Source organism: Ischnura elegans, chromosome 4 (genome assembly GCF_921293095.1).
Source record: "Ischnura elegans chromosome 4, ioIscEleg1.1, whole genome shotgun sequence".
Lineage (NCBI taxonomy): Eukaryota > Metazoa > Arthropoda > Insecta > Odonata > Coenagrionidae > Ischnura > Ischnura elegans.
Window position 1 is genome coordinate 37838778 of NC_060249.1, and position 15484 is coordinate 37854261.

General features: G+C 38.5%; 1 protein-coding gene across 1 annotated transcript in view; it reads right to left on the minus strand.

The window, feature by feature from the left end:
- LOC124158118 (protein limb expression 1 homolog) overlaps nucleotides 1–15484 on the minus strand; it is a 407177-nt gene that overhangs the window by 73060 nt on the left and 318633 nt on the right. The window contains exon 2 of the mRNA XM_046533300.1: nucleotides 4327–4490. Within this exon, the coding sequence (XP_046389256.1) occupies nucleotides 4327–4490 (164 nt within the window). The remainder of the gene's footprint in view (nucleotides 1–4326; nucleotides 4491–15484) is intronic.

The window sequence follows — 15484 nt, forward strand, 5'->3', positions numbered from 1 at the left end:
ATCATAAGCTGCAATGAACTGAGTATCGGCGAGGAACAATTCGGCTGCATAAGAGGTAAGTTTTTAGAGAACGGGTGTAATTCATGAAAGACTTTTATTGAATTTGTACGAGTAAAAATGTTCTAAATTATCTAATACTTTTCACTTCTGAATCACGTAAACTAATTGTTTTTAGTTTTAACCCAATATCAATTGAGTACATAGTAATAAATAATTAGTAGAATATCGGAGGAGTTTTGGTGAATGCTCTCAGTCAAAATATCAATAAATAGTGAATACGTTTTGAATATAGTAGTCGGGAAATATGCGTAAACGCACTATATAGCAGATAGCTTGATACCCTAAGAGGTAACTGCACATACGAGCATAAAATCAAAGCCACATAATAACTAATGTACGTCGATCAATTACAGCTTATGTATGGTTTAGGCACACTAGGTTACTAAAATTTAAGACCATACGAAGACTCTGCCATACCAACGCTCAGAAAACATTGCCCCCTATCACGCCTTAAGGCCTAAATTTAGTGTGAATTAAATTTTCTCTCAAAATAAATGAACTCAGATTCAGATCTCTCAAGAACTAGGCCTATTGCAAATACGCCAAAAAAGCTCTATTTTCTCTCCTTACTAAGCAAAATCATAAGCACACGATAGAGTCTTTACGCTCCATCTCCGTTATATCTGCGAGGTGCCAGCTAGTTCGCCGATCCACCGTCAACCTGGTGTGGAGCGCTGATCTCGTCCTCGCGCACTTAACCCCTTCAAGAGATCTAGAAACTTCTTTCGTAGCATCTTACCCAGCTCCTCCATACCAGACTGCAGGGAGGGATACGTGAAAATGTGACTCAAGGTAGCAAGATCAATGAGGTGGTTCTATTCCATCAAATATTGTCGAAAAAATGGCAATTATCCACTTTTTAAATTTATAAGGACTGCATTCAAAGCACTGTATCATCTTTAAATTCTCGAAGGTAGTAAAATGCATCGACGCAAGTCTAAACATTATTATAAAAAGTAGAAAATTGCAGTTATTTCTACTGATTGTGAGCAGTTTGCAAATCATCCCATTTTAAAGTACCCTATTTGATATGGTATGCTTGCTGGGAAATTTTCACAAATCGGTCCAGGAAGTTTTACGACTTGTAACGAATGTCCCTCTTCATTCGAAACGAGCCCCATCACTATTCATTAAGCCTTTTCTCTTCCTTCCCTTTCCCCAACTGTATAACATCCTTCCCCCTAGCAAGATTTTCAGGAGACCCTCCCACTTGGTACATTATTTCATCCACGTTTTATGGCTCATTTTCTCCTTTAGATATGTCTCCTCTTGTCTCAACACGTCTAGGCCAGATTATTATAATTATAGCTCTAGTGTGCTACGGTCAAAGATTTTCCCAAAATTGCCCGATCTCCGCTGGAATGCTTTGTGGCCGGGAATTCACGTACAGCACTCTCTTCATCGGATGGAGTGTTACTCCGTGGTTCCCATGGCGCCTAGAGTTGCGAACACGCTAATGACGACACCGGGTTTCTCTCCCCCATTACCTCCATACAACCCCCTCATAGCAAAAACGCCCTTAACTGCTTGTTGTCGTCTCCAAAAATCATACCTTATAACAGTCATAGGACTCGTTCCTTTTCTTCTACCTTTACACCATTCTCCACCATAACAACACATTGAGCGTCTAAATTTATTTATTTAATTTACACCTCCAAAAATAGAATGATACATTTGGCATTCAAATGGCCTTTACATCGGGGTTTATGATAACATTTAACAATCAAACATGCACAAACACCCATGCCCTGGATAAGGGTACCTTACCCAGGAGGGACTCGAACTCACAGGCTTTGGTTTGGCAGAGGAGGACTTTACCCCGCCGCCATTGAGGCCGGCGTAAGATATCACATAATGGATACCTAGGCAGCCAATATATTGTTATCATCCAATAGGCAATTCTATCCACGAATTATTCCGATTCCTTAATTGAAAAGGAAGAAGTTTAGCCTTAAAAAAATTAAATACTAAATTATACCTCAGGACACTGATTCTAAGGAATGAAATCTAATAGGAGGTCCAATCATTGATTACTAATCATTTACATTCATATCGACCATTTCTAGTTGGACCGGACTGCAACATCAAAATGAATTGCATAGGAAGGTGGAGAATGACTTTAATACAAATAAATTCGCCGGACGAATCCATTGGGGCAGCTGTCAACGGATTCGAGATGTTACAAGGGATTTGGATGGTGCCTCGGGGAGGAGTGGGGAGGAGGGAGAATGGTGGAAAGAGAAAACAGGACGACGTGATGAAGCTTAATTATGTAATCCAAGCGATGACGTGGAAGGACAGCGGACGCCCCATCGAGGAAAATGAAATAATATAATACTTCACAGTTTAACTATCACGGGTAAACACCCTCTGGGGCTGTGCGGGAAGGAAAACAGCCGAAGAATCGGAATCAGCTTTGTCCTCAATCGTTTCGAATAAAAAATATGAAAACAATTCACTTTATCCCGCTACATAGAGAACTTGCATGCGTGATATATAAATGAACGTTGATCGGCAACTGGATCTGGGGATCGACACTTGGGGTTCTGCTTAGTCAGGTATAATTTTTTTCTCAATTCGTTGACTTTTTTAATAGGTGATTGATAAATGAGGTGTTTGTTTGTTCGGTGGTTTATGATAATTTTCAAATTTTTGCTGTAAAATAAGATTAAAAAAAAGCGTTCCTATTATAGATATTTAAAAATTTGTTACATCTAGAATTACACAAAGTGACAAAGTTGAAGGTACTGAGTGAGTTAAGCTTCCAGAGAGTCATGTTTCTACTCCAAGGTTGTTTCAGTCAAGAAGTTTAGATTGTGGCGGTACTCCTGAATCAAATTTACCAGCTATTTCTAAGGAAATTGATTATGTGCGTGTCTTTGAAAAATTTCCCGTGAAGATATTGATGAATTTTTATCTTTTTTGTCGCCATACAATGGTGTGGATAATTTATAATGGGTACTTTAAAAAGAATAAAAAAAGTACACTTTACTTCGAAAACAAACCCCTGTTCACTCCTGACAGATTATTAACCGGCAACTGCCAACTTAGATCGGATAAAATCCATTATTGTTTTAAAATTAATAAATAACCCTTAATACGATATAAATAGATGGGAGTATGATGGCAAAACTTACAGCAAGGGAAGTTATCCCAACTTAATAGATAGGTGTCACCCTTAATTCTAAAACATTCTACTATTGATGGCTTAACACAAGCCAGGTTATCTTATGTGACACTTCCATCGATATTTGGTTCTAAAATTATCTATTAAATCATTCAATCTATCTATTATTCTAAGAGACCAGTGCTTGATCATTGAGTCTTAATGAGTGGAGGAGGACGGCAGCAACATCATTATTTCAGGTTTGATTTCTTATTTTAAGGGGAAAAGGGATACTGAGTTTCATAATAGTGTCTAGCCGTCATTGCTCGTATGTGACAGCTCTTATCTTACAAAAATGTAAAAAAAACTTGCATAAGCAATATTGTTCCGTGCTTTTGGCATCATTCCCGCATAAATGATTTTACCACATGGAATTAAAGGCGATAATTCTCTTAAAACAATGCATTTTAATTAATCCGTATTGGAGCATGAACCCCCAAATTCCCTGTCAGATATGCTGGCAGAAACACCATAAAACCGCATTCTCTTTCAATTTTCTCTCAGGGTCAGAAGAATCAGTTAGCGCCATCATTCATCAGTCCATAGCAGATAATAGAATACGGGTACATACTGTCTTTCAGAGGGAATAAACTGTAATTGGTCGAACCATAGCCAATAAATGTAAGACGTCATTACAGAACTGCATAACTAAATTTGTAATCAGTCAATCGCAGAGGTGAAAACATAAAAGCACCAAATATAGAAATTCTTTCCACTTGCATGACATGAGTATTCCGAAGTTAAGTAAGGAGGAAATGGAAGTCTCCATTTTATCAATCTTAGGATTGTAGCTTTATGCATCTATGTAACAGTTCGTGGCCCCTCTGTTCATTGTGTTTATAATATTCTACTTAAAGAGGAGTAAATTATGAGTATTATAAACTCCGAAGGATGATAATAACTTTCAGTCACATTCATCCATAGCAATAATTTTCCAAACACACAAAATATTTGATTCCAATTCTGAATGATCAATTCGATTGATTGATCAGTTGATTAGTTAACAAGTCTCGTAAAAATTCCAATGGAAACTGTACCACCGTTTTAATTTTGACTTGGACCATGCTTTTTTTCTTGTTTACAGTGGGGATTGGACTCACCTGGAAGCTCCCAAAGCAGGATCCTCCTGGTAGGGTGACGTAGCAAACGTAGGGCGGGCTGGAAGCGGGGACGGACTCGTAGATTACAAGAGCACCATTGCGGAGCTCGGCTCCCCTCGCGGCCTTCATCTGCCAAAATTCCTGCAGAGCCTCCACCACATTCACTGCAGGGAGAGAGAGAAAAAAACACCGTACGATTAGCCTCAGCGGAGCCGCAAGGGAGAAAAAAAGGGTTAGGTCAAGGCGGCCAGACAGTGACTGGGCGAGAAAAGCCAAGTGCCCGGGGGACAATGGAGGAAAGAAGCCTGTGACGCAGAGCAGACCATCCATTCCCAAACCCCTATATCTTTGCAGAACATGACCTGGGCGATATGAAAATTCAATTCGAAAAGCAACAATTTTTGAATATAGATAATTTTGGCGATAAAAATTATTTTATCGATATCTATTATAATATCGATATCAAATTTACATACAGATAAAAATGTCGCTACAAAATATCTTGAAATATCACCATATAAAACATCTCCTCCCGTTAATGTATCAGGTTATATACGAGTATATAGGAAGATACACAATATATCGGATATTTTAATTAGTAATATCAGATATCAATCGCATACTAAGCCGTGATAACATTGGACGGTGATTGTTTACCCGATAATACATCACGATATTTTATATACATGCTGTTTTCGGGAGTAATATTCTGATTTTTGCTATCGTGCGACGATTTTTATCGTAGAAGCATGTATAGCAATTTCTTTTTTCCATTTCTTGGCCTCAACGTTTTATTGTCTATCAGCGTCTCGGAGTATAGGTCAACGATTCCAATGATTAAACTCAATAATGGATTCCCAATGCATTTAAATATTGCAATATTTCAAATATCTCGACATTTTGCCCAAGTATACGTACAACACCAAACTAATTTGGCCTACTGGGTGAGAGGCATGGGAAAATGGCCCGGATTCTGCAGCAAAATTCGTCGATATAGCAATTCAGCTGCGACCCGCGATTTCCTCGAAATGTAACAAGGGGCTGAACGGATCGCCGATCATCCGAGGCTAGATTCACTGTTAAATGATGTACTTGGCCCCGATCATTGATCATTAAAGTCACAGTTATGTAGCCGCGTTCTTCAGCGTAATGCGTACGTGTTCGTTTGGCTGATTTTTTCACAAGGCTTCGCTGACCTAAATTATTTACCTCTTTGATTTGGTGTAGCGAATTATTAGTCCTTTTTTATTTACAAATTCTTCTCGGGCTCTACACCAGGTTAATTCAGCCGTATTGGCCGAGGTTTTAGAAAACGGTTAGTCTTCCATTTTCAAGGCGTGCTTGTGGATGTTCTTTTTTATTTGTTTGCTGCCGTTAAAGGTGTGTTGAAATAGTTCTTTTTATGGGGAGAATGCGTTCTAAAAGGGAAATAAAACGATAACGCGTGAAAAGAAGTTTAAAAAAGGTTGAATAAGAAAGATCCTCGCCACCATATGAAATTATATTTTATTTATTTGATTTTCAGTTTGATTTGATTAATATTTACATGTCTCAAAATGTCAAAAAATATTTTTCCATTGTGTAAAATAAACAAAAAAAGTTAATGAGATAAAGAAAAAAACCATCCACAGGAAAGAACATGTGTAATATGAATGAACGGAATTCAGGGAAAATATATGACGGAGTGACTAGGGAAGGAGGATTTTGAAATGGACGGAAATGTGAAGAAGTGAAATCGAGGGATAGAACTTTAAATATTTCTTCATTTGTCGGCGCAGAATTTATATCCAATAAAATTTGAAAAGGAATAACTAACTAACGAAATAGTAAGCACAGAAATAAATTGTTTTTTCGTTCTTTTTACTTTGTTTTCCATTTTTGTAACCTAAACCAACACCTAAGAAACACATTTTAATGGTACTTATCACAATTGTAACGGAATAAGTTTCTGATTTCAGGGTCTTGTAGCAAAGAACCAACTTTAGTAGGCTATACATCGGATAAATTCTTGTTATTGCAACCAAATTGCAGTTAGTTAAACATCTTTGATATAAACATTAAGTCTCATCTAGAAAAACGAGCTGAAATGATTTTCGTGTAATGTGGGAAAAACAGAACTGATTCCATGACATGGAGCTGCCTACTCTTCAGGTTTGATACGAAGGAAGGTGGCTGCATGCATAAATGTCAGGTATATCATCCACCATTGTGTTTGGAATGAATTTATATGAAATATAAACCACAAAAATCGCATCCTAGAGTAGGTGTATATTATAAAGACGTTATTGACGATGTGAAGTAAATTTAATACTGATCTATAGCATAACATATATCGTAGTCCCGTACGTTTAATAACGTTTATTCTTATTGATGATGATAAGTTTTCAGTGTTTCACTTCATTCATTGTAATTCTTATATGAAATAATATTTCTTTCCCTTAATGAGGTGAAACGAAATTTTCCAGGACACTTACCAGTTTTTTATAAATAAATGAACATCAAACCAGAAACATTTTAACAAATTTTCCATCGTTTATCGTGTTTTTGGTTAATTATACCTTCTAACAACAATCCTTCACCTTTTCTTCTGATTTTTTTTTCAAGTTTTTTTCCAGCCTTGCACTTCTGGTGCCAAATCAATCCGTCCTTGGCAGTTATCGGCCGGGTAAAAAGGTACCTAATGGTGATTCTAGGGCCAATTTTAGGGTCCAGATTTCCAGATATTACGACCCATTTTGGCCTTACTGTAATCGGCCTTGCTTAAAATACGCCATTTTTTAAGTTAGGATAAATATAAGGGTTCATTTCATGTAACCACTCTTGAACAAAAAAATGCCTCGGTTTGATAAATTCAGGCATTACCCAAAAGAATATACTGTACGTGCAGCTAGATATATTTTCATCTCCTCTATTTGGCGAGAAAATTTACTTAAACTTAAGCTCACGATTGTTTCCTCACCACGAAAAATATTAAAAATAGCCAGCTGTAGCAAAATTCTCTGTCTGCGTATTTAAACCGAAGTTGCCGTTTGCGATGCATCCATAATTCTTTGAAAGGCTTTCCCGGGTGTTCGTAATGGTTTTTAAAAACCTTTTGGGCAACGTTGGGGTGGCATAAATTTTTCCCAACCGATGTTGGTCGCTTTATTAAGGAAATAACGGGTAGTAAAGGGTATTCCCTTGATTAAACGACCAGTATCGGCCAGGAAACGTGGAGGCCACCAGAACATTGACGCCGTGACATCAGTTCACTGAAGGAATCTCTGAGTATGGATGCATCTTGGTAGTTAAAAACGTTTTGGGCTAACTTCCCCTGTAAAATTAACCATTATCGACTAAAGTTCTCAATTGATTTCTAACGTCGTCGAAGTGTTATGCAGACATTGCTCACACGTACGAGTCCAACGTTAGATAATTTGACAGAGGACTACTACAAGAACCAACTTCTTTGATAATAGTCGCATGATATCATTTTTGAGATAAGTAAAGGGGTGTTTATCTACGTAGAAACCACGCTTAACGGCTCGAAAGCACACACATCGGATAGAGAGCATAACAAAGGCAGCCTGGTGACGATGGGCATGAGACGAAAACAACTCGGTGAAACCCCTCTCACGCCCCGTTTCGGGCAATAGTTTCGTTAATTGAAAATTACGCGAAAAATCTCCGGCCGGGAAATGCTCAGTCCCACCCGCCAATCAAAGGGAATTAAGGCGGAACGTAATTTGTTTTGCTCATTCTCGAATTAACTGGAACAGATCATTTAAACGATGACCGATAGAGATGCCGATGACAGTGACGCAGCGTTTCCAGTATGCTAAACGGCGAGGCGCTATTAGCGGGCGGGGATAGCGGGTACCTCGGACGAGGGGCGGAGGGGGGGGGGGGCAGGTCGGGGGAGGGGGCGTGGAAGGGGTGGCGCACACCAGATACAGCAGATTGGAAGGAAAAACGGACAATGGGATGCGATCGAAGTCTCGAGATACAGTGGAGGCGGCTGCAAGGAAAACTTGTGGATGTGCACCGCTCAACTCTTGGTGTGTTCCGTTGATGGCGGCTGGCGTTTAATAAAAGGTTGGGTGAGATCCGTTCGAGATGTTGGGGCGCTGATTGATTTCCGAGAGTCCCGGTCTTGTAATGTCTAGTTAACATTTTGCCGAGTGTGCAAACCGAAGTTGACTGATTCTCCCCTTATGGTGCATTAGTTTAACCGACTGCAATGCTGAACATATTTCCTTCGCAGTAACCTTCTACTATTCTCAAATTTCGGTTATTTCCGTAACACTACCCTTATCTGATAAAATTGTTCGATATTTTGGACATGTTCCCGTACTTTTAATTAGTAAATTATGATCGCCATATCAATCATAAAATTACAATAAAATATTTATTTTCTCCTGAACTTTTATCCCCAGATGACTCATTTTCACCGTAGAAATAAAAATAGATGCATTATTTATACATTTGGGTCAGGTGATTCTGACATTTTATGATGAGAACGACACCTTCTCTTAGGTTTATTGAAAGACGTCCTGCCTGCGAGGAAATGAATACTTGTGGGGTAGTAAACACAGTGAGTTATAGAATTTATAAAACCCTTATCAGAGCAATTATGGGTAAACATGGAATTATTGGTATCATTAAAATGCTGCGTCCTATTTATCTGGCACGCCTGCCCGGAATGTATGATATCACACTCCAGTCATGTGGTGAGCTCTACTCTCACCTATAAAAGCTAACTATCGGTTTGAAAAACTTGAGTGAGTAAGAATGAATTAAGAGGCATTCTTCATTTTGGTGCCGATGTTGAGGAAATAAAAAAAATAATTAAAAGTAACATTATCAGTTTATCAATAAACTGTTCTGCGGTTTCTGAACCAAATCAAAATATACGAGGTTCTTTCATAGAAGATTGTACTGATATCTGTGAGTAGAAACGTATGGAAAAACAATATTCGTGAATTAAATGCTGGAGTATTGAAAAAGAGAACGCGTGTTTGGAATTTTTCCACAGTATCCAGGACCAAGCTTATAAGATATAGCGAAAATTTTGAGCGTCCCAACCAGTGACAGCGAGAAGAAGTATCCATGCTGTCAGAGAAACAACCAATGCTTTGAAATATACGTAATATTATAGCGCAAATGGTATATATGGTGCACCATAGCCATATTCCATGATCGGATATCCTATCGCGTAGGTTAGTATCCTCTCCTGTTCAGGAGACTTCTTTAGGACGAGAAAGGAAGTCTTTAGGAGAGGGGAAAATACTTAATTCAGTCAACGCACGGGTTGGGATATCAAGCAGATATATTTTTACACCAGACGCCGCGGAAACCTACAGTATAACCATACTCTGGCTTCAATCTCATGGATACGAAACATTATCACATGGAAAATAGGCCTCAAAGAACTTCAAATGCAAATTTTGCCAACGCTTTGGCATTTTTTATACATCTTCATCTGGGCTATGAATATCACACTCCAGTCATGTGGTGAGCTGTACTCTCTATTTATCTGGCACGCCTACCCGGAATGTATGATATCACACTCCAGTCATGTGGTGAGCTCTACTCTCACCTATAAAAGCTAACTATCGGTTTGAAAAACGTTGATAATTTTGATGCATAATAGGCATTAAATGTCTTAACAATGCGTTTACGATAATAGAAAAGAAAAATAATACGGCAATAAATGTATTAAAAAGAAGAGACTATAATTTAGACATACACTTTTTGCAATAATTTGGATTTGCTCATAGGTGATAATTAAGCTAATACCCCAAGAAACTAAATCAACATTAAACATAGAGTCCAAGAAAAGTAACAAAAAACTCAATGTTCTCCGTGTTTTTAAACTAAAAAAATAGGGGAATTACGGCTATTGATTCCCTAGCTTTACGCTTTCCGCCCGGGCATAGGGCCTTCTTAAGAATCAAGTTGATTATTATGAGAGAAAAAAAATTACGCAAAAAAATTCCGACGCAAGGAGGAAAAAGCGAAGATTTTTACTGGGCGGTTGTGGGCGGGATACAGAGACACAAGGAGGAAAAAGAGCGTGGGAAAGACAGATAAAAGTTCACTCCAGTTGAAGCTTGGCATGAAAAATTTGAAGGTAACAGACGAAGAGGGTCCGGGGGGGGGGGGGGAGGACCGAGGGAGGAGGGTAATTGGCAGGGATGGCAACAAGAGAAGAGGCAAAGACGCAGGGAAAGGATATCGGGAAAAAAATCGGGAGTCGGAATGGGCGGGATGGCATTGCCGCGGTCGGAACTTTGCAATGCGAGCCGAAGGTATACCAAGGGGCGTGGAGACGGCAATAATGGGAAAAAAGGAAAGTTTTTGGGGGTCGAAATATTGAGGCCTGAAGCTGAGAATGGCCGACTTAGGGGCGGAACAGGGAATGGGGGAAAAGGCGTGGGAGATATTTCGTGCTCGGCAAATTATTCCTCGCATGACCACTGCGGACTCGAGCCTGAATTTTTAACTTCCTCACGAAGTCACTATTCACACATTCCATTCTCGTTTGCTTATGGATGAAGTAACAATCAAGCTCAGCTTATCAATGCTTTACTTTCGGAATAAATTTATGGATGATTTAGTTTATATTGTGGTTCAGTGAGTAAAAAGTATTTAACTTTATCATCGTTTCGAAAAATATATATTAATCATCCTAAGAGCTTGGAAATCGATTGATAACGTCGTTGATTTAAAAGAAACATGTAATTGACTGATTGCATAAAAACAGAAAATTATTTAAGGATATACTTGCCGAGCGCTACAAAAATTAATAATTTGATTTACATAACCTCATGATGAAATCAAAATTTCTACTAAATTAGGGGCTTACAAGAAATTTCGTTGAACATAGAAAACATAAAATTCCTTTCCAATATACTCATTCAATTTGGATGTAAGAGCGGAACGCATCTCTGGACAACAATTGAAAGGAAATAGTAAGTGCGAACAGCGAATTAGCTTGGAAGCGACAGCATTTAACAGTCACTTTGCCAGAGGAAGTTAGTGGGCACTAACCCTCCCCAAAATGTTTTTTCTGTAGCGACCACCCGCAGTACATACACTGAGGAGACCGCTACGAGCAGCTCAGGTGCACCTAACCTCCCCTGACTCTGCATTTTCGTTATAGTTGCTCCGTTTGATAATGCCTGCCAATAACCAGCGATGAATTTAACTTTCAGCACAGTGTAAACGAAACATATAGCTGCAGTAATGAATTTTATGGTTTTCTGATGCGAGTGAATTGACAATTAAAGGGCAGTATAGGCGACTCACATATCTACTTCCCCCGAATAAAATCTAATGTTACGTGCATGACAGCTGAGAATTCTTTGAAGTAAAATTTTTATAATTAGGATACAGGTAAATTTTGACAATATTATGTAAACTCTGATCATGTCTAGATGATGATATTAGGTTTGAAAACGTTGTGTGAGAGGAAAAACGACGAAATAAGTGCTGCTGAGCAAGATTGACGCGTCCTCTTAACTGCTGTCTGTAAAGAAGACGCCCGAGCTCTATCTACTACACGAAGCAACCAATTTCAATGCGACTAAGATATAAGGCAAGCCGTTAATTTCTATGCTGAATCATGTACTTGGAAAAGTCCCCCGCGCCGTTGTATTTTTTGTGCTTATTTTTTTCTAAAGAATCACATCTTTTTTCTAGTAAAATCATGTTGCTCAACTTGTGAATAGTCTGTGCGAATATTCGTGATCACAAAACATAAAACGTTAACATGAGAGGCCAAATTCATATTGCTTTATATATGAAGATAAATTATATAAGATAAATTTAGCTGGTATTTTTAGACAAGCAATTAGAGAATTCTTTCTTGTTTTGGCCGTTTCTAAATTACCTAGTGTTGCTAACTTATTGGAATTTCTAAATTCCACCCGAGTAGACCACGATATCGACACTGGGGCAATTTTGTCAAGAATATACAGTATATATGGAATAATAAAAATATGGTAGTATCATGCAACATAATTCAAGTTTTCTCAAATCAGGTATTGAACTTTATGAGAAATAAAAACATTGATCATTTTGAAGACAGGTTTTTAAATCTTCTCTTGCTTTAAGGATTCTTTTGTTGGTTTAATTTTAAACAATTTTTTCGAGGTAGAAATCTATATAAGCTATAGAACCCACTTCCGACAGCTGAATCATACAAAAGTTAGGGTGAAGGGGATAAGAAAACGAAAAAGGCTATAGAATTTGGGGTAAAAAATTGAGTTTCCAAAAATGTCATTTTTGGAATCTAAATCATGTGACCCGTCGAGAAACCGATTTTCAGACCGATCAAAGCAATTTTACTTTTGGTCAAATCGTGCAAATGCACTATTCCGTGAATTATTGTCTCAATAAGAGAGAGATATGGTGTTGCATCAAAGGGTTCTACTCGAGGTGCAAGAACTGGAAAGGGGCATATTGGCAAAGGGAGGGAATATTGTAGTTTTTTTCGCTTAACTTTAGCTTCTTTGACTAAAAATCTGGATGTCAGAGTTCAAAAGCTAAGTAAATGCCACATTTCGTCACCACCCTAAGCTTTGTCATACTTTTTCACCGAAAAGGTTGTACCCGGCCATCGTTGCGGCCAGGCTTTCCGATGGTCCGCTTATTATCCATGCTCTCCCCAAGTCCATAAATGAATGATTATCTCCGGGGATAGTGGGAGTGAAGGCCGTGATGATAGTTTGAATCAATCGATCCAGGCAACAGGAAGAGCGCGCAAGTTGCCGTGGAATGCAGCGAGGGTGGTAGCAATGACGTCCAGGCGAAGGAAAAGGGGTGGAGAAGCGCAGGAGAGGGGAGGGATAGGTGGTCGGCTTGTTTGGCGTATGCGGATTTGGAGATGAGAGATTTGATGCAGAAGATAAAGCGCCGATGGGATAATGGATTCATATTTAATAAATGTAACCTTGACGGACTCGAGCTGAAAGAGACGGAAAAGAGCGAACGAAAGGTAAGACGCTTAATCCCTCAGGAGAGTTCCGGCATTGTTTCTATAGACCCAGTGGCGGATACCGATGGGGGGCGCGCCCCACCCCCTTGCGGGCCCGCCCCTATTGCCAAACATTGCAGAACCACAATTATAATTTTTTTATATCATAAGATGGCATTGTCTTGTATACGTGTGTAATAAATTTAACTAAAATTTTGTTTAACTCTGCATGTGGATTGATTATTTTTTATTAGGATAAAAGTAAAGGTAACTCAAGATATCTTTTGCGCCCCCCACCTCCTCGAGTTTTTTCTGTATCCGCTACTGTGTAGACCTCACGATCTCGCGAGGAAACGCATGATGAATTCTTTTTACCGCTTACATGATACATCGAACAAATTATCCGTTGGTCGCGTGGCATCTACCAGGCGCCAAGCCATTTTACTGACCCACATAGTGTTTTCAAAGTTAAGAAACTGCCCTTCCTTGTATCTTATTATTTCATGCTTTTGAATTAGTCACCAATATGGTTTATGTTCCGTCACATTTCTGGAATTAATACGAATATTTTGTAGTTTTTGGCGTCTGGTAGACGCCAAAACTTGAGGTACAATACGCTATATCCTAATTCCTTCGCGATATTCGTTGCAAAGTTTTTAAATGCGTTCTATAGTTTAAAAAAACATTATTAACAACTATTTAAAGCATTAAATTCTGGGTACGCGACTTTTTTCGACACATTTATGATTGTAATCAGTATATCATATGAACGAAACTATCATTGCTGTAAAAAAAGTGTATTAAGTATTTTATTAATATGAATATGTCCATCCTTATAATCTATATATTTGATGCTCATGCATGAAATTAAATATTATATGAATGATTTTTTTGTTGTTAAAATAGTTATTTCTACTTGCATATATTTTCTTTAACCATTATTAAATGGCGTCTGTGACAGCGCCGCGCGACAAATTGCGTTCCAAAATGTGACGCGACTAACGGAGGGTTAAGACCGGTCAACGATTCGTGCTCAACTTCGTGCAGCCATGATATGGAAAAGGAAAATTCACTTTGTGTGCTCCACACCGAAAATATATATCTGACCATGGATTCTACACTTCGTCAATGTCTCGTTCACCGTATGAATTATAACACTACATAATGAATATCTTGTGTGATATGTGGCACGATGCGATGGAAGTTATTGATATTAGTTAAATGAAACCCTGTAATATTTTCACTGGATTTATTTGAGCAAGACGCCATAAGATTTATAATTTTCTCCGATTAAAGTAGAAAGATAACAAAAATCACAGTAAAACGTCTGGTGAAAACCAGGCAAAACTTGTCACCCTAAGGCAAACAAAGCGGCGAGAAACCGAAAGATGGATAGATCATCAAATCAAGAAGGCCACGGAAAACTACGAACTAACAAGAAAAAAGAGGTTAACTTAGGTAGTACGCGAACGGAACGATTAAAGATACCGTTCTTTACTCGCACTATAATAAAAGATTTAAGTTACTCGATCACGCATTGAAACTATACATGTACTTTAGGAAATATTCCAACATGTATTTCAGGCTTTTGTCTACCCTGATGACAGCAATTGATGCACAACTCCATAATTTCCTCGAATTGTACTAAACATTTTAAATGCATCGTCGCTACGGTTGAGAGAGAAAAAATACAGAGACTATGATGTACTGCAGCAACACTTCCCGCTGAAATAGTGTAATGTACCTCTGTAAGGTATTGTTTTGTTCTCAGGATCGCCACCGGGTTAGGAACTTCATTACTGTGGTAGTAATAGAGTTCCTGACCATCCGAGAACTCTTTACGCAGTCAATAGGGTAGTTTCCTTCATCAAAGAAAACGAAAGGCATTGATTGCGATTCGTTTCCAACCATTAGTGTATTCATAATACACAAATTATTTTGTTTTTGAAATACCGGTTTAGACGAATGGCAAGGGTCAAATTTTATCCTCATTTGAAAAAGGCCAGATTGGCGCCCATGCGATTCCACTCCACGTGACGTCACAGGGACCTAGTTTCTACACGAGAGGATAGGAGTTATACATCGTCTGAGGTTACCAATGCATGCATGAGGCACAGAGCTCAGGGAAACATGTCTTAATAATCACCTACTAAAACTGGCTAAGGTCGGAAAGTTTTCTTCGTTTGATAAGGTATTAAT